Source organism: Perognathus longimembris, chromosome 2 (genome assembly GCF_023159225.1).
Source record: "Perognathus longimembris pacificus isolate PPM17 chromosome 2, ASM2315922v1, whole genome shotgun sequence".
Taxonomy (NCBI): Eukaryota; Metazoa; Chordata; class Mammalia; order Rodentia; family Heteromyidae; genus Perognathus; species Perognathus longimembris.
This window is the reverse complement of record NC_063162.1, coordinates 130373859-130400270: the sequence shown is the minus strand read 5'-3', so window position 1 is coordinate 130400270 and position 26412 is coordinate 130373859. Positions and strand designations below refer to the sequence as shown.

At 34.9% G+C, this 26412-nt stretch overlaps 1 protein-coding gene across 5 annotated transcripts in view; it reads right to left on the bottom strand.

Moving 5' to 3' along the window:
- The window catches only part of Ptprz1 (protein tyrosine phosphatase receptor type Z1), a 143340-nt gene that overhangs the window by 98115 nt on the left and 18813 nt on the right, over positions 1 to 26412 (bottom strand). For all 5 annotated transcript variants that reach the window (XM_048340128.1, XM_048340129.1, XM_048340131.1 and 2 more), the window contains exon 2: positions 2231 to 2296. In XM_048340128.1, coding sequence (XP_048196085.1) covers positions 2231 to 2296 — 66 coding nt within the window. The remainder of the gene's footprint in view (positions 1 to 2230; positions 2297 to 26412) is intronic.

The window sequence follows — 26412 nt, the reverse complement described above, 5'->3', positions numbered from 1 at the left end:
TGTGTGTGTGTGTGTGTGTGTGTGTGTGTGTGTGTGCCAGTCCTGGGCCTGGATGCTATCCCTGAGTTTTTTTGTGCTCAAAACAAGCATTTTACCACTTGAGTTATAGTTCCTTGTCCTGCTGTTCTATAGTTAATTGGAAATCAGAGCCTCATTGACTTTCCTACTTGGGCTGGCTTCCCACTGCCAACCTCAGATCTCAGCCTCCTGAATAGCTTAGATTATAGGCATGAGTAAACATATGGTAAAGCGTAGCTCAGGCTAGTCTAGATCTTTACCCTCCTGCTACACCCTACTCATTGGCTACTGGTGTGCGCCACCCATGGCCAACATCACAATTTTTATTGATAAAATTCTCTCCATACACACTCTCAAGTGATTTTATCCAAGACCATGACGAACTTAATGAATTTCAAGAACACAATATAAGAACACAAACCTATAGATCAACAGCACAAACTATTACAGACTAAAAGTGGTTAGACCAATTTACTTGGGGCATTCACTAAATTAGTTCTATGTAAAAGTTTTAACACTAATTTATCTTAAAGCTTTTAGATAATATGAATACCTCTTTACTTTCTGGATAGATAATAAGAATGGTATTAGAAATACCACCATATTTTAAGAACTTACATTTAAAACAATATGATAAACTTTAGAGTGAATAATCCACTCACTATATATTTCCCTATTTCTTGAGAGAGACACGTTCTGATGAAGGATTTCATTTGTTTGTTTTCTCTGATGCTCTTTGAACTTAAACAAAATAATGAAGTCTCATTCAGTTGGAACTAAACAGGTACAAAGTATTCTTTTCATTAGTCCCTTCCTGGGATCCTCACATAGCCTAGGAATATTTTTTCAATCCAGTGGGAAATGTTAATATAAGTAGAGTCACATATTGAGAGAGAGAAACACACACAAACAGAGAGAGAGAGAGAGAGAGAGAGAGAGAGAGAGAGACTTCAGTAAGCTTCCGCCCTGGCCTCCATTCTGAAATATTCTCTTTTAAGATTTGTAACCTCCCACTCACCTAGCAAATGTCTTTTTTTCAGTGATTTTATCCCTTTGACTACTGGAAAGTTCTTGAAAGAAGCTAAAGCCAATAGACCTTAGGTTCTGGTCATAAAGGATAGGATTGTGTATGCATAGACCCACACAAGAAAACCTGGTCACTCTACAGGTGTCATGCCTATGCTAAATTAGCCCATTGAACAGAGGAGCTCCTTAATAAATTAACAATATTATCTTAGGATGATAGGATTCTACAGAGTAGAATGCACAATTGATATTATGGCCACCGAAACCCATTGGCAAACCTTGTGTCTCCTCTCATCTCGGAGCCATATCTACCTGTCCTGAGTCCTGGGTCACTGGCACTTCATTGGATTTGCTGGAGTGCCAAGAAGTGTAACCTTCCCTCTTAAGTTACGGGTCCTCCATCTTCTGATTTGAGGTTTGAAAGGGAGTAGATGGTTCATAAAAGCTTGTCTTTGGTTTTATGTATATATTTCTGGTAAATACCTGAATTCTGTGTTCAAAATTAATGGGTTGGTGAAAAATAATTTGTGTATAGTTTGATCACTGAAGCTAAATTTGTTGTTAACTAAACTGAAGTTCAGCAGACTTTTATTATTCAAATACCTCTATGTGTCAACATTTGAACAATATAAGCCACTATTTTATACAACAATCACCTTCAATATAGTTGAGTGGTAACTTTTGGAAAAATGGCTTGTCGTATTATTAGGATTTAAAAACAAATAACAATATTAAAGGCCAAGCATTTAAAACCTTAATCCTCTTTGAAAACTCTTGGGCAAAAGGTAGTTCTGAAGCAATATTCCTCAAACCCTACCAGCCAGTAATTAATTAGATTATCAGGTAGATAAACTGAAAGTTGCCTTTTATCTATAAGAATAAATATGACTGGGTACCTGTGGCTCAGGTCTGTAATCCTAGCTACTCAGGAGGCTGAGATCAAAGAATCGTAGTTTGAGGCCAGCCCAGGTAGTAAATCCCATGGGACTTGTATATCCCATTAATGACAAAAAGCTAGAAGTGGAGCTATGACTCAAGTGTTACAGCACTAGCCACAAGCACAAAAAGCTCAAGGAGAGTGTTCAAGCTCCTTTGGAAGTGGCAAAAAAGCAAGCAAGCAAGCAAACAAACAAATAAGTGCAATAACATTTTCTGCTGAATCTCCTTATATGACAGATGTGATTACCTGTGTAGGACCAGCCAATCTCTTCAACAAGTTTTCTCTGTTGTCTGTAGTATCCATAAGCCCAATCTATAACCAAAGAGAAATTAGTGATTAATATCTAGAAAACTATGTGTCTACAACTTGAAAAGTATAAGATGCCCAATCTATTCATACCACAATGGATCAATCCTTTCTGTTTGTAATGCTAGAGACTGAAGTCATGGCTTGTGTTGAGCTTGCTTGCTCAGCATGGGGTAAGGAGAACAGAGGGAAGATGGATGGAAGTCAAGGTTCATTGCAAACTTCAAAATTTTCCCTGGAGCCATGCTTGCACACACTCTCCCTTTATCCCAAACTTTGTTCACATTAGTACTCCATTTTGCTAAATTATGGATAAAACAAATCTTTGCAGGCTGTGTTTGGACCCTCATCAGTGTTGAAAGAACTGTTCCTATAGAAAGAGCTACATAGAGGTTATTAATGAACTTGTGGGAAATTACTCATTCATAAATCAAGGTTCTGTCAATATAGCTTGCATTTGGACACACATACAGGTACACAATACAGTATAATGATTTTTCTTTTTTTTTTTTAAATACCTTTTTCTTCCCTTGGATAAGGACAATTAACAAACAAAGATGGCCTCTGCTGCCTTACCCAGGCCATGGTACTTTCCCACTAATACATTCCCACCCTTAAGAAACCTTACTGCTTCTGTTTCACAGAATGAGGATGTGGCTCTGATTTCTCTTTACTACTGCAATCATCTTTAATACAAAGTTGGCTGGTTTAAGTTTGTCTGGTGCATTTTTTATTATGAATAGACCACATTTTAAATTATCCAGTCAATGCATACTTGGGTTGATTATACTTTTGATCTATGACAAAAATGCTGCTAAGAATAGTCATATATATATACATACATACATATATACATGTACATACATACATATATACTTGCTTTTTCACTTAAAAATGCTAGGCTCACAGTTTATCCTTCAAATATGGTTGTCTTATAACAGAAAAAATCATTTAAGAGTACATTAATTTTGAGGAGAGGTGGTTCTTTCTGATAAAGACTTACACATAACTGAATGTTAGAAAGGTCCTAGGAGATTATTTAACCCAGGCTTTTAGTCATCTAGAAAAAAATAATTCAAATTTTAAAGATGAGGTCATTATACCAAAGAAATGTAAGTGCTTTGTATAGGTAGTGGTGAGGAAAATGGAGTGTGTATCTCCTGCATCCGACTATACTGATCTTGCCCAACACTCTATGCAGCATTCTAACAGCTTTTCTTGAGCAGAAATTCCTGTGGGATGCTTGCTTTCCACAGAAACAAAGCAAAGCAAACCAAAAATGAGCCACACGTTTATTTGCAGGAATTATTTGGACAAATAAACTATACAGAGTTGCCTAGATAGTCTACTGGAGTCCACCAACTGGTATTTCTTCCCTAAAACTTTACACTAACCATAGAGAAAGGATTTATTGTCACATTTTTGATATATTATTATTATTATTATTATTATTTTTGGTCCTGGGGTATGGAACGGAGATCCTGGTTGCTGTTCCTGAGTATTTTGTTCTCAAATTAGCACTCTAACCCTTTAGTCACAGTTCTGCTTCCGGCTTTTTGAGTGGGTAATTGGAGATAAGAGTCTCAGACGTTTTTGCCAGGGCTGGCTCTGAACCACAATCTTCAGATCTCAGCTTCCTGAGTATTAGGATGACAATTGTGAGCCACTGGCATTGGCTTCATATATTTTATAGTACATATTTTAAGACATATATATGTATTTATATACATATATATGTATATATGCATATATATATACTTTGATGGCCTCAGATTAGATAGCACACAAAACCTGAATTTAACAAATATGCCATTGAAGATGGCAGATGTTTTAATGATTTATCCTAAAGGTTGGCAGCAAAGTATCAGAAAGTTCTTAGCTTTCTTTGTAGGGTCTTATCCCTATATCATAAGCATTATACTTGGTTTCTAATTACTTACATTAGGAAAGCTTTCTCAATAAAAGAACCCAGGTGTTTAGCTCCCTTCACTTCCTTTATGTATTGTTTCTTTATACAATCTGTTACACATTCATGTGTTAATTACATAGACTTTGGGCATGAGAGAGTGCTCACTTTAAAGATTCTACTTAGAGGTCTGGTAGATGAGCCGTGATAGCTTCAGTGAACAACAACAACAACAAAGAGCAGCTGGGTTCACTCCTTACCTCCAACCCTATCCCGTGGTGTTACATAGCATGAAAACCTGAAAATCCTATACACAATATAACTTATACCAGCACATATACATCTTAAAAATCCATTAAAATATCAGAGAATGGCATTTTCCTTTTTTTTGGGGGGGGAGTAGATTTAGTTTCTTTAGTTTTATTTTGTTTCTTCTCACTATGGTACTTACTAGTTCAGGCTATTTTAAAGTGATAAAAACTAGGAAAGTAATTTTGGAAAGGAATGGCATGAATATGTATATAAACTTCTTTTTAAAGGTTACTCTAAATTCTACAAACTGAGAAATTTGGTTTATGTTATTTCAGATACTATTAAACATTACTTCAAGCATTCCATCTTATATGTGCTATAACACAGTTGGAATGTCAGTGTGCATGTGTGCATGCCAACATATATATTTGTCTTTATGCTTATATAAAGGAAAACAGTTTTCCTTTCCTTGATAATCACCATTAATATTTTTCTTAAGACTTTTTAACCTTTCTATTCACAAGTAAAAATACAAGTGTTCATTTCCAACTAAAAACATGATCAGTATATTAAATTATAAAATCACTTCTCATTGCACTTAGCCTATATTTTTATGCTTCAACATTTTGTTAGATCCTGGTAGAGATTCTAGTAGCAGTGTTCTGACAAAAATCCTCACACAGGGACATGTCCTTATCTTCATGATGCAAAGTACGTAAGGTGTGAATGTGAGAAGAAATACAATGGTCTTCAGAAAAGGAAGCTTCAAGATAGAGGAAAGATGATAGAAAGGGTAATAGGAAGGGAGGGAGGGAGGGAGGATCATTCCTTTAAGTAGAGGATTAGCTTTTTGTATAAGAATACCCGTGGACATATCACCTGCTACCAGAGACTTATGTTTCAGATATCCTGATGTAATTGTCTTTCTCTAATAAGAAAGTTGAGGTTATGAACCAATGATCTAAATCAAAACTGTGATTAGCAAACTTGTGAAGTAAAATTAAATTTATTCATGAGGTGAGAGTTTCCAATCTCAATGCATAATTTCATATCAAGAAAACTTTCTACTGAAGGATAACTAATTGTACAAGGGGGTTTCACTGTGGTAACTCCATAGATGGGTGGAATGTTTGTGACCTTGTCATGTAAGGATAAAGTAGAAGAAGGAAAAAATAGCTGAGAAACAAACATTAAATTAATAAAGGAGATGGAAAGACTAAATGCAAAATATAACATGAAGAACAAACAGATTCTTTTCTTTCATATGTATTTTTTTTCTTTTAAGCAGTGAGATAACCAATTACAGGTGTGGCCCTTACAGTTAGGGTGAAATTCAGAGTTCATCAATTGCATTTTATTATTCCACAGACAGTGAGGATTTTGTAAATTTTTCCCCTGAATGAACCCATGTGTTAACAATATGTTTACCAAATAGATTCAAACTTTTCAATGAAAGCTCAAAATACTCCTTGTCTTGTAAGTAATGCATTTCCTAAATCAACATATGCACTTTCAATCTAATGCACTTCATCCATATTGCTAAAGCTAAAGGGATCCTTTGTTAAAAATATTACTAGATCTTATTTAATTATGTAAGTGCTAATGAATGTCTTTTCCAATAAGTTAGAAATATTTTTAGTCATCACTTGTAAAACTATCCCCGTCTAGATAATTACAGTCCACAATTTTGTACATACATGTTTCTAAATTATCATATTTATTTATACTTTACATGGATTTATTTATACTATTTCTTTGGTGATTTGCTTTGTCCACAAAATAGTAGAATACTGACATTCCCAAGATAATGAATAGGATTTATGACATCATCAGTGTTTGTTTTTAGCATTCGCTGTATTTTGGACATTGACCTTAAAAAGTTGACTTAACTTTGGCAAGTCAATTTCCTGGACTCAAGTACTATGAATGATTAAGCTAGCCTTCATGGCATTTTATGTACACAATAAAGTCATAAGAAGGTCAAATAACCCTTTTCTTCTGTCAAACTTCTTATATAACACCCAGAAAACATCAGGAGGGCTCAAACTGAAACTCAGTTCTATGATCTTTTTAGCTAGATGGTTTTACACCCACAACTAAAGAGAATTTGCCTGCAATAGAGTGATAATGAGAACACAGAAATAACATGTGCATTATAAGTAGAATCTAAAACTTTAAACATATATATGTTTAGTTCTAATTATAGCATTAATAAATTGAGCATTAATTTAAGACATAAAAAAGAAATAACATGTGCAAAAATGATAGTTTATATAAGGAGCTGAAAGTGATGTTAATGTGGGGAGAAAACATTGAATGAACTAGATTACAAGGAATGTGCTAGCATGTATGTGTTAGGTATCATTGCATTACTACACTATGCTACTAAACTACTGCCTACACAACAGTAGTGTACTACTATTAGCAATACAAGTAAGATTGCTGCTCAGAAGTCACTGGCTCTCCTGTTTTCACTGAAACCCAGGGTAACGCAAAAACATCTCCTGTACCATTCATTCTCTGATTAGGCTCTCCCAGTATGGTCTAGACAATTTGCACCAGGATTTTACCAATTAGAGAATATGAGATTCCTTTCATATTTGCCATGAACAGCATACCACACAGAAAATTACAAAAAAAAGTTAAAAGTGACCTATTATTAATATTAAAATGTGAACTAATGAAGAGTTCTATCACTTTCTTCAATGAAAACATTGAGGTGTCAGAAATTATTAATTGTTTCTAGATCATATGTCTCTGGATGTTTTAAATTAAAACAATTATCCTAAATTTGATATTGGAAAGTGAATCATAAGTAATAATTCATAAGATAACATGGGAGGAGAATTACATAATAAATAATTGGTTAAGTAAGTAGTGAAAGATAAATCGACAGGTATGTCAAAAAGAAAGAATGTAGTATCAAAATAAAGGTAATTTAGATACAAATTAACTCATGATAAAGCAAAAAGCACATGCAGATAAAAATGTATAAAGGTTTAACAGCCATTAGAAACACATAGAATTTGAATAAAAAGAAAGAAAATCACATTTCACACAAATATATCAAAGTAAATTGAAAATGGATTACTTTTAAGCACAAATAAAATATTTAATTTATAATAAGCACATAAACAGATATTAAGACTTTGAACATATGACATGTAAACCCTGAATAGGAAAACATTTAAGGTGATGCAAATAAAAATGTAAAGTTATTGGTAACTGTTAAACCCATTAAAGAATTGCAACTATGTGTTCCAGACATATGGAATCCTCACGCGTCACTAAGGGCAAAAACATGAGCAGAGAAGTTTTTAAACTGCAGATATAATTGATTAAGAGGTCTAAATACAAATGTTAAGGTTGTGTGCAGTGTAAATACACAGAAATTAAAATAACTTTAAACATTTTTCTGATAACAGATTACCAAATGTTTACTACTACGATGATGACGACGACAACGACGACTACTACTATTTTGACCCAGTACTAGGGTCAAAGTTAGAACTTTGGGCTCCCACTTGGGCTTTTTTGCTCAAGGCTAGCACTCTACCATTTGAGTCAAATCTCCACATACAGCCTTTTGTTGGTTAAATGGAGATAAAACCTTCAGAGAGCGGCTTCAAACCATTTTCATAAGCTCTCAGCCTCTTGTTATTAATATTACGATTCAGTGATGCTCGGCAAATCTTGAGATGTTCATTATTTACAGGTGGATGGGGAATGTCAACTTTCAGGAAAATAAGCTTGTAAGAGTTATCAAGAGCCTTAAAAATTTTCATGTCTTTTCTCAGTAATTCTATTCCTAGAAATATATTTTGATAATTAGCAGGAAAAGAACAAATGTTCCAAGATGTTCATATTGGTAGATCACATTTTAATAGATAAGAACTGGAAAAAGACTAAATAGGAAATATTCATACTATGAAACAACTAAAATCATTAAATTGTGTTTTAAAAATACCAAATTCGAGAGACTCAGGGTAAAAAAAGAGAAATAACTACAAAAGCAATACTTGCAAAACTGTTTGGTGTAAGTGAACTGAACACCTGGGGGGGGAGGGAAAGGGGGGAGGCAGGGGGGCATGAGGGACAAGGCAACAAACAGTACAAGAAATGTATCCAATGCCCAACGTATGATACTGTAACCTCTCTGTACGTCAGTTTGATAATAAAAATTTGAGAAAAAAAAATATCCATTCACGTGGCAAAAAGTTACATGAAAAAATATTACGATGTAAATTACAAACATTTCAAACACAGATAAATGTGGATTTCTGTATATCTTGTTATTTTAATTTTCTAAGTTTTATATGTATTCTTTTCAGGCTTTCTGTGAGACTGCTATCACTTCTTTTTAAGATATAAAGTACACGTGTACTTTGAAGTAAACCTCTAATTCTATAAGCAAATAAGTAATGAATAAACATTTTGAAGATATGTAAAGAAAAACAGAAATAGTCTTTCATTTCTTCTTCTGGATTTTATAGTCAAAATCTGTCCTTATTCAGAAGAAAGTACGGGGAAAGATGCATCAATAAGCATTTGAAAGTTAAACTTAGGAGAAATAAGCTAAGTTTACACATGATAGGCAACTTAAGTATTTACCTACCAAGGCAATTAAAATTCAGTGATAGGAAATTATACAATGCAATGACTTCACTCACCAGCTTAATGGCCTTGGAGTCAGACTAATTGGGTTACTTGTGTGGAGGTAAACTTTGATACAACCTTATTTTAATCTACACTTTATTTCTAAAGCACTTCTGCAGAGATTAAATTAAGCTGAAAGTTAAGTGCCTATGCAATAGGAAAACCTGGCAGCTTTATGTATTGGCAACCTATCCTGAAATAGGTGTGGGCCTTATGTTAAAACTACTACCAGTATGTGGATTGATTCACCCAGACTCCTTTCCATGGTAGCGACTGAAAATTCATTTTTGTCTTAAGTTAATTTTGATTATTTTTTTACTAGTCTAGAAAAAAGTATTCTTGAGAAGCATTTTTAAAAATTCATTGATACTTTTACAATGGATTTTTAACGAGCTAAGAATTTTTTGACTTGCCAATTTCTTTAGTAAACAGATGAAGTCACATTCTATTGCTCATTACACTGACTTAAGTTGGCTAATACTTCTAGGATGAATCAGGGTGAGTGTAGTAGATCTGGCTCACTTTCACACTATACATATGCAAGTATTGAGTGCTTCTGCTCAGTTCATTTTTAGTGTTGGAAGAATGTCCATATAAACATTGAAAGTGAACCAGTTATATCTCTTTGCTGCTATTTCCATAAGCATAAAAGAGAATTAAATACATAGCTGCTGTTTGCTTACAATGATGCAATAAAAACATACAGCATGCACAAAAGCATTTCAACTCTTTATTTTAAAATATGCTTTTATCAATGCCTATCATATCCCAAATTTTAGTTTTCAGGTATTTTCTAATTTATTTTAATAATGAAGCAAAAATCCAGCAAGCCAAATTGATATTTATACAATGTATATAGTATGTCTTGCTTGTTCTGTTACTTGTTGGCTGTAGCTACCTGGTCCTTTGTCTGTATACTCTAACAATAAATATAAGAGTAGTACTCAATGTACATAGCAAACACAAATCCTTACAATCAGATATAAAAGACTGAATTTTCACTGAACTCAAAGGGTTTATCCTTATCTAAAGACTTCAGCAAAATTCAGAATAAATAAGTTTTCACAAATGAGGGAAACCATGCACCCTATGTGTCTTTGGCTCTGGCTCACTTAGATTAATAATTTTTTTTCCAAGACTTTCCATATGCTTATGAATGATACAATATCATTCTTGCTGATGGAAGCATAGAATTCCACTGTGTATAAATGCCGCGTTTTCTTGATTAATTCATCCACTGAGGGACATCTGGGTTGATTCCATATCTTGGCTATGATAAACAATACTACAATGAACATGGTTATGTGGGGGGGCTTTAGTGTGGCCTTGTTTGTAGTCAATTGGATAAAGGTGCAGGAGCAGGATTGGGTCATAGGGAAGCTCTGTTTAGTCTTTTAAGGAACCTCCATACTGCTTTCTAGAGTGGTTGAACAAGTTTACATTCCCACCAATAGTGTAATAGAGTTCCCTTTTGGGTATATCCCACCAGCACTTGTTACTGTTAGTTTTCTTGATAATGACCATTCTAACTAGAGTGAGGTGGAATTTCAAAGTTGTTTTGATTTGCATTTCTTTTATGACCAGATATGTTGAACACTTCTTCATGTGTCTACTAGACACTCTTTTTTCTTCCTCTGAGAACTCCCTCTTTAAGTCTTTAGCCCATCTATTGGTTGGGTTGTTGAGTTTTTAATAGTTTTATTTTGGAGGGGTGTTAAATTTTTTAGCTTTAAGTGTATTTTAGATATGAGACATTTGTTTGATGCATAGCTAGTAAAGATTTTCTCCCATTTTGTGGACTTTCTATTTATCTTGCTGTTTCCTTTGCCTTGTAGAAGCACTTCAGTTTGAAACAGTCCCATTTGTCACATCTTTCTTTTATTTGTTGTAATTCTGGATCTTTATTTAAGAAGGTTTTCCCTATGCCAAAAGGCTTAGTGCCTGTAAAGCAACAAATTAGCACACTGAATGATACACACACACACACACACACACACACACACACACACACACACTCAACACTGGAACATGATACATTATACTCTAGACATTCACATACTAAGACCAAAGGAAGATATGTGTAGGAGTGATGGACAAAGGCTCAATAGCTATGTGCATATGATCATATAAAATAATATTCTATAAAATGAATTCAAAGAAAAGAAAACAAGCATTTTTAGTTGCCAATGTTGCTGGGTGGGTTTTGTTCTCTTTTTGCCTTGTTAGTTTGTATTTGGGAGGATACGGGATGGCACAGAAAAAGGTGGAACAAGGTTAAATAAATATAACAATGGTACTCACTAGACAGTGTGTGGAAAATGAAATGTACATCTTCTGGGTGAGGATGGGAGAAAAAAACAGGTAGCTTAAGAACACTGTATATTTCAGTCTTAGTGATTAGCTTTTCAAGATATTCCTCAACATAAAACCACTTTTCCTACTTGCAATTATAAAAAATGTTTTGATGACATTTTAATGAGTTGGCTTTTCAATGCACCTGCCTATATAAGTTGTTATTTTTCATTAATTGTTATTTTCTTAATGGCACAAATATATTATTTTTGGTATGTTTAGGTATATCATTGACAATGAACTATGAGCTAATATGTATTTTCCAGATTGTTTCACTCAAATATACAGCTTATTTGAAATGAGTATAAACTGCTCAAGTTCTCCTGATAGTTTATTGGTCCCAAGAATAATTTTATTTCTTTCACATTCCTCTGTTTGATGTATATATTTCTCATCCTATGCTTTTGCTCTTTGCCAAGCACACTTCTTGTTCTCTATTCTTTCTCAGAGAGGTCAGAGCATTCTCCTTGGATCTAGTGTGTTCTCAGCCATTCTGTGAACCAAGTCAGACTCAGGAAGAAATGATTCAGTTTGGCCACCAATCACAGCACACTCATCTTCAAGTCTTATCACTGGTCACCTGTATTGACTAATGACAGTACTCGGTCTTTTAGACACACTGTTGTAAGGGCTATTCTCCAGTTTGGCTGGATCTTGAATGTTCTCTGCAGTGGAAGATGCTTAAAAATACTCAGCTTGCTTAGATAACACAGGCTTATTGCACTTAGTGGAACAATATTTATAAAGCGTTCCTACTTAGTACATAATTAATAGCCTTGGAGCATACATCTTAGTAATTACATTTCACACACAATTACAAATGGCTGGCTGGGGATTGGATATTATTTAGTTTGGAATAGTAAACTCAGTTGGAACAAATGTGTTTTCTCTCCAGGTTTATACTGTTTTGTTTGTGATGATGTCTAGAGACAGAGCAAGCAAATGTAGTGTTTTTGGCCTGGATTGAAAACAGGAATGTGCTGGCACTTTGCCTTGAAGCTACTAGGCCACTGGGACACCTCAAAATAATTAACCTACTCCTTCTGTGTCTAATGTGAAGAGGGTGATGGTTAGAGAAGAAAGAGCACCTACAGCAATCCAATGGGAACGTTTTTGTACCTCCAGAGAAGTAAGTTCTATGGGCACAATGCCGTTGCTAAGTTAAGAGAAAAGAAAAAGCATTTTTATGAAGTTTACATTTTTATGAAGTTCATATTCTTGACATTAATCTCAACAAAAGAAAATATTTCCGAAGGAGAATATTTACTAACAATCTATTATATGTCATGTCAAAGACAAATTGATTTTTACCTTCAAAATAAAATCTCATAATATGCATATTTTTTGCCTAGGACAGTCAAAACTCATGTTCTCATGCCCCAAATTCATTACCACACCACCCAAGTTCATTTGCAAAGTGAGAAAATCATGACTAGTGTGATACAAATTATTTTGAGCTACCTTTTGATGACCTCTGAAATAGCTCAATGGAAGTACTTCCTCCTCTGATTTTAAAACGAGTCTCCAAGAATCTCCAGTTATTTTGCTTCACATAATATTTAAGGGAAAAGATGATTTCTTATGAAGATTAAATTTCAGAAAACATGTCTGGTTTCAGAGTAAGGGTATTGTTTGGTGTTTGCCAAGATGGCCACCAGACCACTGTTGGACATGCACTGGCTCCTTGAGCAACTCAACAACACAGTGGCCATGAGGTGTCTGGTGATTTGAGCTTATGGTGTACATCAGAGGAACCCATTGGCAACAGCACCACTCTGGCACCACCTTCTCATCTCACATAGAGCTCCTGTCATCTAGAAAGAGGGCAGTGTAGGATGCTGTCATGCTCTGGGGTGCCTTGCTCATCAGGGGAAAAGACCACCCCCATCTTTGGCACTTTTAACAAAGATTAGTGTAATTCCATCAGTCTTTCATGGATGTCACCATAATGCCCAGTTCATCAAATTACTTATGGGAATCCTGGCAATGTTTTGTGATACAATGAAAAAACCCTGGGAAGATTTTCTTATGTAAAGTCAGCATGTTTCCTGGCACATGAATGAGCAAAGGTTATTGAGCTTATGTCATGTTTAATTCGACAGTAAGAGTACAGCAAGTATCCAGTAAAAACTGTCCAGAAGAAAGCACTGAGAATTTTATTCCTTAGCCTCCAACAATCTCATTATGTCCTAATTTTCATCAATATTTAAAAGTTCATTCTTCAGAATAACAATGACTACCAAATCACTATCAAAAATTTAAAGAAAAAACATAAAAAAGAATAGAGGAAAGGAGGAACAGATTGGGGTGGGGAGATGTTAGTTAATGATTTATGATTTTTAATGAAGTTGATTCTTTGAATTCAAGGCATGTCTTGACAATTCTTTTTTTTTTTTTTTTTTTTTGCCAGTCCTGGGCCTTGGACTCAGGGCCTGAGCACTGTCCCTGGCTTCTTCCCGCTCAAGGCTAGCACTCTGCCACTTGAGCCACAGCGCCGCTTCTGGCCGTTTTCTGTATATGTGGTGCTGGGGAATCGAACCTAGGGCCTCATGTATCCGAGGCAGGCACTCTTGCCGCTAGGCTATATCCCCAGCCCCCTTGACAATTCTTTACCAACAAAAAAAAAGAAAAAAGCAATGATCCTTTTTGAAGCTAATCTCACTGTGCCTTCCAGAACACAGCAAAGACATTGCCATGGACACACATTTGGGCACCTTTCTTTGCCTCTGTATCTGTAGAAGTTGAGATTTGGAGACAAGAAGAAAAAACATTGATATCTTTTATTTTCCTAAAGCGTAGTTGGGATCTTGACCAATAGGTCTATACCTTTGCAATGCATGTTGTTGTCAAAAATTTATAGAATACACAAACCATTGTTTCTACTCAAGCAAAATAATGCTTTGCAGGTCAAGAAAGTAGCAAGCAACAAAAAACCCAATGATTTAATACAATAGTTAAGTGCATATGACTTCCCAGAGTTGTGACAACACACAGGTAAGAGAGGAAATACCAGCTGTAACCTTCCCTTAAACAGGTACCACGGTATAGAAGTAAAGAGTGTAGGCAATTAACACTGAGTCTAGATTATGTGGCTGGCTGGGTAACTCCAGATAACAGTGACAGTTTTCCCCATCAACTAATCTAAATTATGTTTGTCTAAAACCTTTCAATGATATTCTGATTTCTTCATTTAATGTGCAGTAAAAAGTTAAAGTTTTGCATAAGCTAGAGTAACAGGGAGTAGAGTCTATGGGGTCCTTTAAATACAGGATCATATCATCTGCAAAGGATGAGTTTTACTTCATTTTTCCCTATGTGGATCCCCTTTATGTTCTCATCTTGCCTTATTGCTCTAGCTAGGAATTTTAATACAATATTGAAGAGGAGTGGAAAGATCAGACATCCTTGTCTCATTCCTGATTTTAAAGGAAATGGCTTTAACTTTTCACCACTAAGTATAAGGCTAGCTGTAGGTTTGTCATACACAGCCTTTATTTATTATATTAAAGAATGTTCCATGGATTCCTAGTTTCTCCAGAGAATGGGTGTTGGACATTGTCAAATGCTTTTTTTTTCCTCTTGTGGTTCTTGTCCTTGCTCCTATTCATGTGAAGAATTACATTAATTGACTTGCATATTTGAACCAGCTTTGCGTCCCTGGAATGAATCTTGTTTGATCATAGTGTGTGTGTGTGTGTGTGTGTGTGTGTGTATGTATATATATATACATATATATGTATATATATGAGTGTGTGTATAATGTGTATATACATATATATGTGTATAGACAGATAGATAGATAGATAGATAAATGAGTGGTTGAAGTCAACTGTCCAGAATTTTGTTAAAAAGTTTTGCATCAATGTTCATCAAAGAAATGGGCCTATAGTTCTTTTTCTTTGATGTGTCACTGTCTGGTTCTTTTTGTTCTCTCTTTCATTTCTTTATTGTCAAAGTGATGCACAGAGAGGTTACAGTTTCATGTAGTGAGTACAGTTATTATACAAATTGTTACCTCCTCCCTCATTTTCCCCCACCTCCCTCCTCCCCATTTCCCTCTCCTCCCCATGAGTTGTACAGTTGGTTTACACAATACAGTTTTGGAAGTATTGCTGATGCATTGGTTTGTCTTTTTATCTTTTGTCTCTCAAGTTTGGTATTCCCTTTCCCTTCCCTAGTTCCAATACATGTATATACAATACCCAGGGTTCTAAAATCAGTTACAATGATATCAGGGGTAATGCCACAGGAAAGAAATACAAATGAAAAAGGGAATAATTTCACATGGTAAGTTGAAAATAACAACAATGACAAACCACATATTTCCATAACTTGGAGTTCATTTCACTTACCATCATCTTATGTATTCATATGGACATAGCTATTGAGCAACTGTGATCTTCTGCTAGGACTATTCTAGATGTGTACTAATTATTCCCAATGAGGGAAACCATAGGGGTGAGGGTTATGCTGGCTTTATACAATGAGTTTGGCAGTGAACTTTCACTTTCGATTTCATTGAAGAGTTTGAGGAGTGTTGGTATGAGTTCTGCTTTGAAGGCCTTATAGAATTCAGCTGTGAATCTATCTGGTCCTGGGCTTTTCTTGTTTAGGAGGTCTCTTATTGCTGTTTCTATTTCACTACTTGATATGAGTCTATTTGATTGGTTTAAAATATTCATGGTTTAGTTTAGACATATCAATATTTGCTAGAAATTCTTCCGTTTCATCCAGCTTCTCAAATTTGTTAGCATAAAGGTTTGAAAAATGAGGTGCCAGTGGCTCACTGTGACCCAAGTGGTAGAGAGCTATCCTTGAGATGAAGAGCTAAAAGACAGCAACAAGGCCCAGAGTTCAAGCCCCACAACTGGCCAATAATTTTTTTTTAATGTTTGAAAAGTATTCCCTTATAATGTTCTGAATCTTGATTGTTTGTCATGATGTTGCCATTCTCATCTCTTATTTTGTTTATTTGAGTGTATTCTTTCCTTTTTTTTGGTAAGATTTGCTAAGCGTCTGTAAAATTTGTTATTTTTTTTGAAGAACCAACTCTGTTTTGTTGACACTTTCTATGTTTTTTTTGAACCCTATTTAATTTAATTCAGATTTAATTTTAATTATTTGTTTTCATCTACTGGATTGGAGGTTGGATTTTTGCTCTTTTTCAAGGAGGTTAAGGTGCATCATTAAATTGTTGGATTGATATTTCTCCAATTTGTTAATGTAGGCACTCAGAGCTATAAATTTTCCTTTGAGTACTGCCTTTGCTGTGTCCCAGAGAAGCTGTGGAAAGACTTGGAAAAAATCATATTAAGTGATCCATACCCGAAGAAACATAGATTTCATGGTTTCCCTCATTGGTAATAATTAGTATATGTCTAGGATAGTACTAGCAGAGGTTCATAATAGTTCAATGACTGTGTACACATGATCACAAAAGATGATGCTAAGTGAAATGAACTCCAAGATATGGAAACAAAGATTTTTTTCATTTTGTTGTCATTTTTGATGCACTATGTAAATAATTTCTTTTTTTCTTTCAATTTTCTTTCCTATGGTTTATCCCCTGTTGTCACTGTATTTGGCTTTGGTCACTGAGTATTGTATAAACAATTGTCAGAATTAGGGAAGGGAAAGGGAACATCAATATGGTAAGTCAAAGGACAAAGGGCGAACCAATGCAACAGCGATACTCACAAGACCATATATTGAAAACTAGCTGTATAACTTGCGGAGGGGGGGTTGAGTTGGGGGAAGCAATAGTGGGAGAAAAATGAGGGAGGGGGATAACAAGTTTGACAAGAAATTTACTCACTACCTTATGTATGTAACTGTAACCCATCTGTACATCACCTTGACAATAAAATTAAATATATATAATGAAAATAGAGCTGAGATAAAAGTTAAGCAACCTTTGATAGAATGTTAAATGATTTAAAATTTCACTCCATCTTATCTTGTTGTTGACAACACTTCACAAGGACAAGCTGCTAGGTAAACCATCAACAAATAACTTTTGTGTTATAGGCCATGCATATGACAATTTGTAGTATTTGTTAAATTAACACAGGTTAAATGCAACATAATTTTATTACATACATATTTCTTGAAATCAATATGGATACAATGACTGCATGGAGGAAAGAAGTGTCAAATTAATGAAAATATCCAGATATCTCATCCTTTCCACAAACCTTTGAAGTTACAGATGAAAATTTTTCTTGAGTTAGTTTCCCTAGTGCAGTGTTTCTCAAACTGTTTCATGGCTCATTAAGAAAAATGTTATTTTTCATCTATGCATGGTGCTAAATGCCTATAATCCTACCTATGTAGAAGGTGAAGCAAGGTAGTAGAGTTATGGTCCGAAGTCAGTCTTGGATGGAGCAAAAAGCAAGACATTATCTAAAAAGGAAAAATCCAAGAGCAAATTGTGTAGCTACATTGCTTAAAAGGCTAGCCTAGAGTACTTGCCTAGCAAGTGTGATAGGTCTACATTCAACCCTCTGTACTACTAAAAATGTGTATATATATATATATATATATATATATATATTTTTTTTTTTTTTTTTGCCAGTGCACTGTATGGCACATAAATACTAGGCAAACGAATTTTGGGCACACTTGTAACCCACCAGGGGTACGAGGGCACACTGTGGCAATACAGATGCTCTCCAATTCCTTTCTGTCTCAGAGCCCTTGCTCTGTAATTTCTCTGTCTGGCTATCTCAACTTCTGCATTCCAAGCCATCAAATAGCTTATTGACATATTAAAAGTATTTATATAGATATATGTATATATATATATTATTGATAAAAACACCAACCATGCAAGCAAAACAAACTATCCTGTCCTCACAGAACTTTATGGTAGTAGGAAGAGAAAATAATCAATGTGCTAACCACATAGAATATAAGAAGGCGATAATCACTATGGGCAAACCATTAGAGCAGAAAAAGACAGATGAATAAACACATTTAGAGTTTTATTTGGACAGTCAAAGGCAGCTTGCAAACAAATTGCACTCAAGCAAAGACTTGAAAAGGTCCAGTGAGTAAAGCCAGGGATTTCTGAGAGAAGAGCAGTACTATACAAGATGCCACTTTTAAATTATCTTGTTTTTATGTTATGAATGCTAATTCTTCAATTTTTCTCTCAGCTATACTGATTGTAGATTAAAAAAATAAAATTGCAGTCTATGTCTCATCACTGCGTGCTTCTTCTAAGTTCTCTCTTTGTGTGTAGGATTGCTTTTGTGCTTGTTTTGGCTACCTTCAGCCTGTAGACTTGACTTAAATGTTTAGCTATTCTTGTCTGTCTCTTTGTAGTTAACCCTAACACACCAAAACACAGGCTATTTGGCTTGTGTAAAAGTAAGTTGGACTTGCCAAAAGATGGACTTCCTTGTAAGATTATCTTAACACAGGTAAATTTTTTCATAGTGGCGTTCCAATCTGTTGTGCATATACTTTTAGCATTGTGGGACCAGACCGTAGGTATCTGACTGAAAGAGCTTAGATTTTCAGCTCATTCGCATATGTTCATCCTCATAACTAATTCCAACCCTATACTATGCACTTGTTTTCAAGGAAGATAGGAGAAAAAGATGAGAGTTTAATTTGAAGTCAGAAGAGCAATGAATCAAACAAAGTGTAGTATTAGTACACTTATGAACACAGAATAATCAAAATTTCACAACAGTACTCTAGTATTTCTACCAAATATCCTGCAAACTCTTTAATGGCTTTCTTTGATGGAAATAATGTAGCAAATAAATACTGTAGGATGGGGTGGGTCAAAATACCCTACAGGTATTTTTTTTATTAATTGAACATAAATTTTTTTACAAGGTGTTGTGCAAAAAGGGTGCAGTTACATAGTAGGGCAGTGTGTACATTTCTTGTGATATCTTACGACCCCTACAGGTATTTTTTTATGTCCCAAAAAAATTCATTGTATTTATGAACCTTTCCCAATCCATATCCTAGCATATTTATCATTTGTGTTAACTAAAAACATGTGCAGCACTGCAGCTTCTCATGTACACATTATTCTCCCTGAAGTGTGCTTACTAGGAATATTTTTAGTTTCTAAGTAGTTATTCAATGACTACTTGTAAAACCTCAATTTATTCAAGCTTCTAGTCTTTTAAGAAGTGCTTACCTAAAGTGTGGTCACTTTTAAAAGGCAGTAGGAATATTGGCAATGAGAACATCATTACTGAAGTAAAAGATCAACATACTAAAGGAAAGGAGCTATGGCTAAGAAGAAGTAACATTTGAAGCTTCAAGGCTGGGAAAAAAATAGATCTGATGTAGAAGCTGAAAGGAAAATCAATGCTGGATACATCATTCTGGAAAGGAAAGGAGAAAAGAAGACAAGAAATACAAATGTTGCATAGTTTACACATTTAATGGAATCTGATATTTTAAATGCACAGGGTTAATTTCCACAGGAGGGGATACACAACACAAATATGGTTTTCATGATGTGGTTAGATTATAGCTACCTACTGTCACCAATGCATCCTTATCTACCCATCATTAATACATCACTGCCTACCCATCCCAATTCATTTCTCCAGAAATTACTTCTACTTATTCTACAGGCAAATGATTGATCATTCCTAATATGAATCTTGCTGTCCTCTTCCTCTGTATATATTTGGCAACCGGTGATACATTTGGTGAGACCAAATTTTAGTGATCATCAATTTTTGGCGATGCATCCAAAAGGAAAATTCATTGATTCTTTTATATCCTCAGCTCTTTAGCTTCTTCCTATTTTGACTGCAACGACTAAGTACTTAAATTAGATTATCATTTTGCAGTTGAATAGGTATATCTACAAATTAATCACATGAAACCAAGAACACTGAGCTATTAAATGATCATACAGTGTTATTCTTGATCATATAGTGTTATTCTTTGAAAAATTGTATCATAATAAAAATGATCTGAAGAATTGAGAATATTATTAACTTATACATTTAAACAACAAATGTGTGTGACATTTATTAGTATTTATTAATTGTCTTTAAGAGATATATTCATTTTAATTTTCTGTGAAATTTGTAAATTTGAAATTAATGTAAATCACACTGTTAGGATACGCTAATTTACATAATTTCAAGACTTAGACCTCAGACATGTACAGATTTTAGTCTATAAATAAGATCTCTAAATTATGAAGAAACTGAGCTTATTTTCTAATTACATAGAATGTTCATCTAAATGTATAATTAGACAAACCCATATGAGCATGTAGATACCATAAGAGCTCTTTATTGTGTAGTCCTAGACTATCACTAAAAAGTAAATTTTGAGAAAAAAATCTCTAAGTATATACATGTATGCTAATAAAGTAAAATGAAGCTTATGGCTTTGATTCAAAAAGTATCTGCTACTAAAGCCGTAAGCTATGATAAAGTAAAACATGTTATACAATTATTTTTTATATTTAATTTATTTTGAACAGTTTTATGTTGTTTGTTGTTCTGTGTAATTCTTCAGCAAAACTAACAAGAATTTTAACAAACATGCCAATCAGTTGAAATTTTTCTTTCTTTTTTGCTATATATTTAACATTGACAAATGCATTGCTCCAATTTTTATGAATGTGAAGACTATAAGCAAAAAAATCATTTATCTCATTGCAAAAGTTACTTCTCTCATATGTATTAGTCAATTATTACTTACTGATGAAATTTATTATGAATATCATTATTTTAAATAACAAACATTTGGATACGTAGATAAAATATATACATAGAAAAGTCTAAAGTTTTCAAACTCATGATATGGATTATAAAATTAAAGTGAATTTTGTAAAAGGCAAAAGATTTACACGATCTGAAGAGAAACCAGGGTATTAAAGTGAATTTTGTTTTTAGGAAACTCTCTAAAAGAAAAGTTTATCATCATATCAAACTGTCATGCTAAAAATGTACTAACAGAGCTGGAGCCGGTGACTAATGACTGTAATCCTAGCTACTCAGGAGGTTGAGATCTGAGGATTTCAGTGGGAAGCTAGCCTAGGCAGGAGAATCTGTGAGACTCTTATCTCCAATTAATCACACAAAAAAAAGCCAGAAGTGCTGTGACTGTGTAGTTAAAAATTCTACCATTTCTATCCAAGTGCTCACTCTGAATTGAAAGGAAATCTCACAAGTTCGAGCCCATTCCTATGAGTATAACGAAGAGAACTGAGGAATGACTGTATGCACTGATTACAGATTAAACCAAATCCACTACTCAAATGATGTTACGGATATCACTTTCTACTACTTTCAAAGATCTGTGTATTTTTTTCTAAATGATTCTCAAGCTCAACTCTACATGGCCATCATCACTTGGTTTCAAGCTGACTTTGAGAAGTAGAGAGAAGCACTTTCCATTACATTGTATGTGGGTCTTGTTCTTGGTGACTCTGTCTTGCACACTCCTCATAAAATTTAGTGAGTGAAGGAAGGGATACTGGAGTAAAAACTGCCATCAGTGGAGTCCATTCTAATGGTTAGTCTTGGGGTAGATGCTACTTCTAACTTCTATTGGCATTTTTTTGAAAGAATATGGAATTCTTAGGCACCATTAGTCTTCACCCAAGGAATAGTCCTTATTACAGAGCACAAGAAAATTCTGGATTTCCTCGATAGTATTTCCTTCATCAAATTTTAGAATATAGTAACTAGTCAAAACAATTTTTGTTAACTGTAGAATTCTATCATATTGACTAATTCCTTCCTGAATAAGTGATACACATCTTAAGCTAAACATTTAGAGAAGATGTTAATGTTACATAGTTCTGTTTCCCCAGCTCCTCACTTTTAAAATCATATTTTCTCCAATAATATCTATCTAAATTTAACTTTTACTACATTGCTTCTGAACTTTACAGAACATTGACTTTTCCACATTTCCATTTTACTTCTCACATTTATAAGTGAGATAAGAGGTACATATAATGCTTTTGCCTTATGATAATGATTTATTAAAACACTGTTCTTTCTTATTCCCTTCATTTGCAAGAAACACTATCTGAAGGTTTTCATGGTAGTCTACATCCAAAACAGAAACAAAGGTCCATGCATAGAAAAAATAGGTTTGAATTCTTGTCTTTGAGCTCATGCACTTTAATCCAAGCTCTCCTGCTTATAAACCACATTATACTGGAAAAATTACTTAATGATTCTATGCTTCATCTTACTTGTAAGGTGCACATAAAAATATTGCAGAGTTTTTGTTACAGCTGAATCATGTACTTGACAGTGGTTGACACATGAGTCATACAAGAAACAATGGTCATCCTACTTATGAGATTTCGAAAGTAATAATATCATTATCTTTCTTCTATCCCAAATATGGACCACAGAGCCTAAGAATCGCATCAACACAACTTGTTGCTCACTGTATACCTGTATATGTACTTTCTCTTCTAATAATTCAAAGATTTAAATACCAGGCAGGGAGAGGCATGTGACTAGATTGGGATAATGTGATTTTCCTTATCTGTACCTGAAAATGAACCAAAATATCAAGGATGTTTTTACATTCTCCCTGCAAATAGATGTGGGACTCTTAAGCTCTGTTTTCCAATTCAACATCATTTGTACAGGGTGAGCTTAGTATCTGACTTGGGGACTTCACAGAAAGGAGCAGGAAGAGACATATATAAACAGTGAACATGCAGTAAAATCCAAGCAGTTGATGGAATCAAGTTCAATCAATAAGAGAAGCACATCAATACAATCTGATATCCCATAACAGCAGATTGGGAGAAAGACTGTTTATGCTTTAAGGCCTCAGAAACAAGGTGAAGCTTGTGTCCTGCCCAGAAGCATATGAGGCCTCCCTCAGGTTGTACTGGTTTCTCAGTTTGCTAGGGCTTTGACCTTTGTTCATATTTATACCCTTATGTCTTTCACATGTGGTTTCAATTCACTATTCCTATTCACCTTCACCCTGGTCATGTTTCTTACTTCCTTCCAAGCTCCCAAACTTGACCTCTCCACTCTGAAAACCAAATACAGATCATGACATCGGCCTCTCAGGTAGCAAGACGGATTCCCGTGTCCAGTTTTGTCTCAGAGAATGACCTCCTCACCGCGGCTCCCACTTCAGCCTGCCAGCTAGTTGGGATGCTGTTTTCTTCAGAAAATACATCTGGGTCTATTCCAAGAACACTGTAATCCCACAACTTACCCATGAAGAATGCATAGGTCACAATATTGGAAAAAAAAACAAACCTCCAGAGACACAATGCCATTTCCAGACTTTGTTTATATGTTGGAAATTCACTTTTTCCATAGGTCTCAAACATGATCTCCCACAATCCATAAACTGTGCCTTCATCTCTTCATCCTCCATGTAATGTTGTGTCAGGAGCTCTTTTCAGCTCTAGGTGATAGGTACTCCACAGCCTGTACCTGGCTGCCATGCAGCTTAGTTCCCTTTGATCAGATTGAGTCTTCCCTTTTTCCAGAATCCACAACCACACCCTGTGTGCACCCACTTAGGACTTTCAGGAGCTAATTGTAATGGAAGGAGGTTAAAAAAAAAGACGAGAAGTGACAGAGAGAGACAGAAAAACAATGATGGCAGAGTATTATCTAGGGAATTTTAAATTTTAAAAATAAGCCAAGGCTTTATGACAGAAGAAGCAGTATAAGCAAAATGTTAGGCTTGGCTTTCTGATGAGGTCTTTCTGTAGCATCATCTCTTATCTATTCCTTAAACACTCTCTTATTAGGTACTCTATTTCATGTCCTTTTCTTACTTCTTACAGATATTCTCTGCCTTGTAACAAATCTAATTAACTTCAAGTACTTACTAAGGACTCCTCTGTACATTGTTTTTAGCGAATGGAAGTAAGTATGTGAAATATTTCTCCTTGTAAGAGACATATAAGATCTAAGAGCAGCATTATCCCTGAATTGATGAAGGATGAGAAATAAAACATTCACCAGAACTTCCTGGGCAGACTTCTCAGTTTGCTTAATAGAAACAGTTTCCCAATTATTCGCTCATTTACCGTTAAAGCAGTTTAGCAATGTAAATGAATTTTGCATTATCTAGTAAGAAGGAAATACTATTTCTTTCTCTTTTTTATTCAAGAAAACAATTACAGTTGATAACAAACTCCTTCTAGAAAATATAAGTTGAATTCAACTGAGATGGTACTTATATTCTTATCATAGCTATCCAAAAGAGTAGATGTAAAGATCTCCAAGAAACTCCTTTTGAAGTGCATGCAACATTATTTTGGGGGTTGGGTTAGAGTATGACTTGCTTTTGTTAAATCATTTCATTTAGAGTTCCATCAACCGAATGTGAGGAAACTCATCACATTCTTCCGTGGCTAAGAGAGAGCTCTCAACGAGTAGGGTGAGATTTGTGAGATGTGAACATATGCTCAGGTGTGTCAGAGTGCTTCAGTGGTTTATTGCTGTGTTTAGGATCATACTGCTTCCTATACAAGGTAGGTACACATCAGCTCTCAGTTTCTGCTATGGAGTACTTATAGGTGCCATCAAAGTGGTTACATCCTATATGCAATAGGAAGATACTTAATACTTCATCAGGAAAAATAGTTCATTTAAATTTGTACAGTTTTCATGTGGTTAGTCAATAGAACTACCATAGTATCATGAAAACAGGAGGTGGCTTAAAACTCCACAGTTGAATGAGCAAATGATTACTAAAGTAATACTATGCCTTGTACACTCTGATATTCCTCTACATTTCTGGCCACTTTCTCTTTTGCCCATGGAGTCTTGAACAAACTAACTGCATGCAGGGGACAGGAAAAGCTGCTGTACCCAGCTCTGCATAGAGAGGTGGTATGATGCTGTCAGGAAGACCATGGCTCAGAGATCTTAGTGAACTATGGAAATTAAGATAGGTCATGGTGTAAAGGGCAGACGAAAACCAACCAGCCAGGACTGTACACCAGAGCTAAGCAAAGAGAGGCATCGAGGAGACACAATGAAGGAGATGATGAGATGATCTCCATTTCTGAAAGCACACTAGCAACAGGAAGACTTGAGCCACAAGTGTCAGTGTGGAAACCCTGAGATTCTAGCTTTTGAGAAAACCATGCTATCAGTAGTTCATGGAGTAGTTCTGAGAAACATGCATGCCAAGATGAACTCATGCAAAACCTATTTCAAACCCTAATCCTCCTATTTTTAGAATATTTTTGCCTCTGAAAGTTATCTTAGTTCCAAAATGTTTGCATTGAACCCTGGGATGCATAAGCAGGGGTATGTACGATTCATGCACTGCCTGGAAAAGGGAAAAGGGCTGGGAGCACCACATGAGCAGTGCAACAGGTGCCTACCAAACATGAGATCCTAAGTTCAAACCCAGAACTGAAAGATGTAAGTTTAGTAAGACTGACATAGATCTGATAATCAGTGAAGAAAATCAGTAACTGAGCAGACAAGATAAAGAAATAGACCTTGCTAGGGGGATTGGAAGAATCATAAAATAACCAGGGAACCTAAAATATTTGTTAAGGAGGACCTAAATCAGGTACAGAAAGTGGGATACTGGCCTTCTCAGTACAACTAGATGTATCATGTACCCGGAGAGAGTGAAAGAGGAATACATCAGAGATGGGAAAAGATGATTTCCTTTTCTGTATCTCATTGAAAATTATTTCCTTAAAGTAGTATACAGAATCTGTAGGCTGCTTGATGTCTTTCTATCCTTTCCTCACTGGCCAGTCTTACTCATCATGAAGGCTCTTCCAGGAGCTCTTAAGACAAAATCCATCCATCCATCAGTCAATCAACCTATCTATCAATGACATATATATATATATATAAATGACAAATGTACATATGAGTATTAATTACACACATATATATAATTATATAAATATACAAAAAGGTTTTGTCCTGGGTCAAATATATAAATATACATACATATATATGTATGTATAGCAATGTATACACTA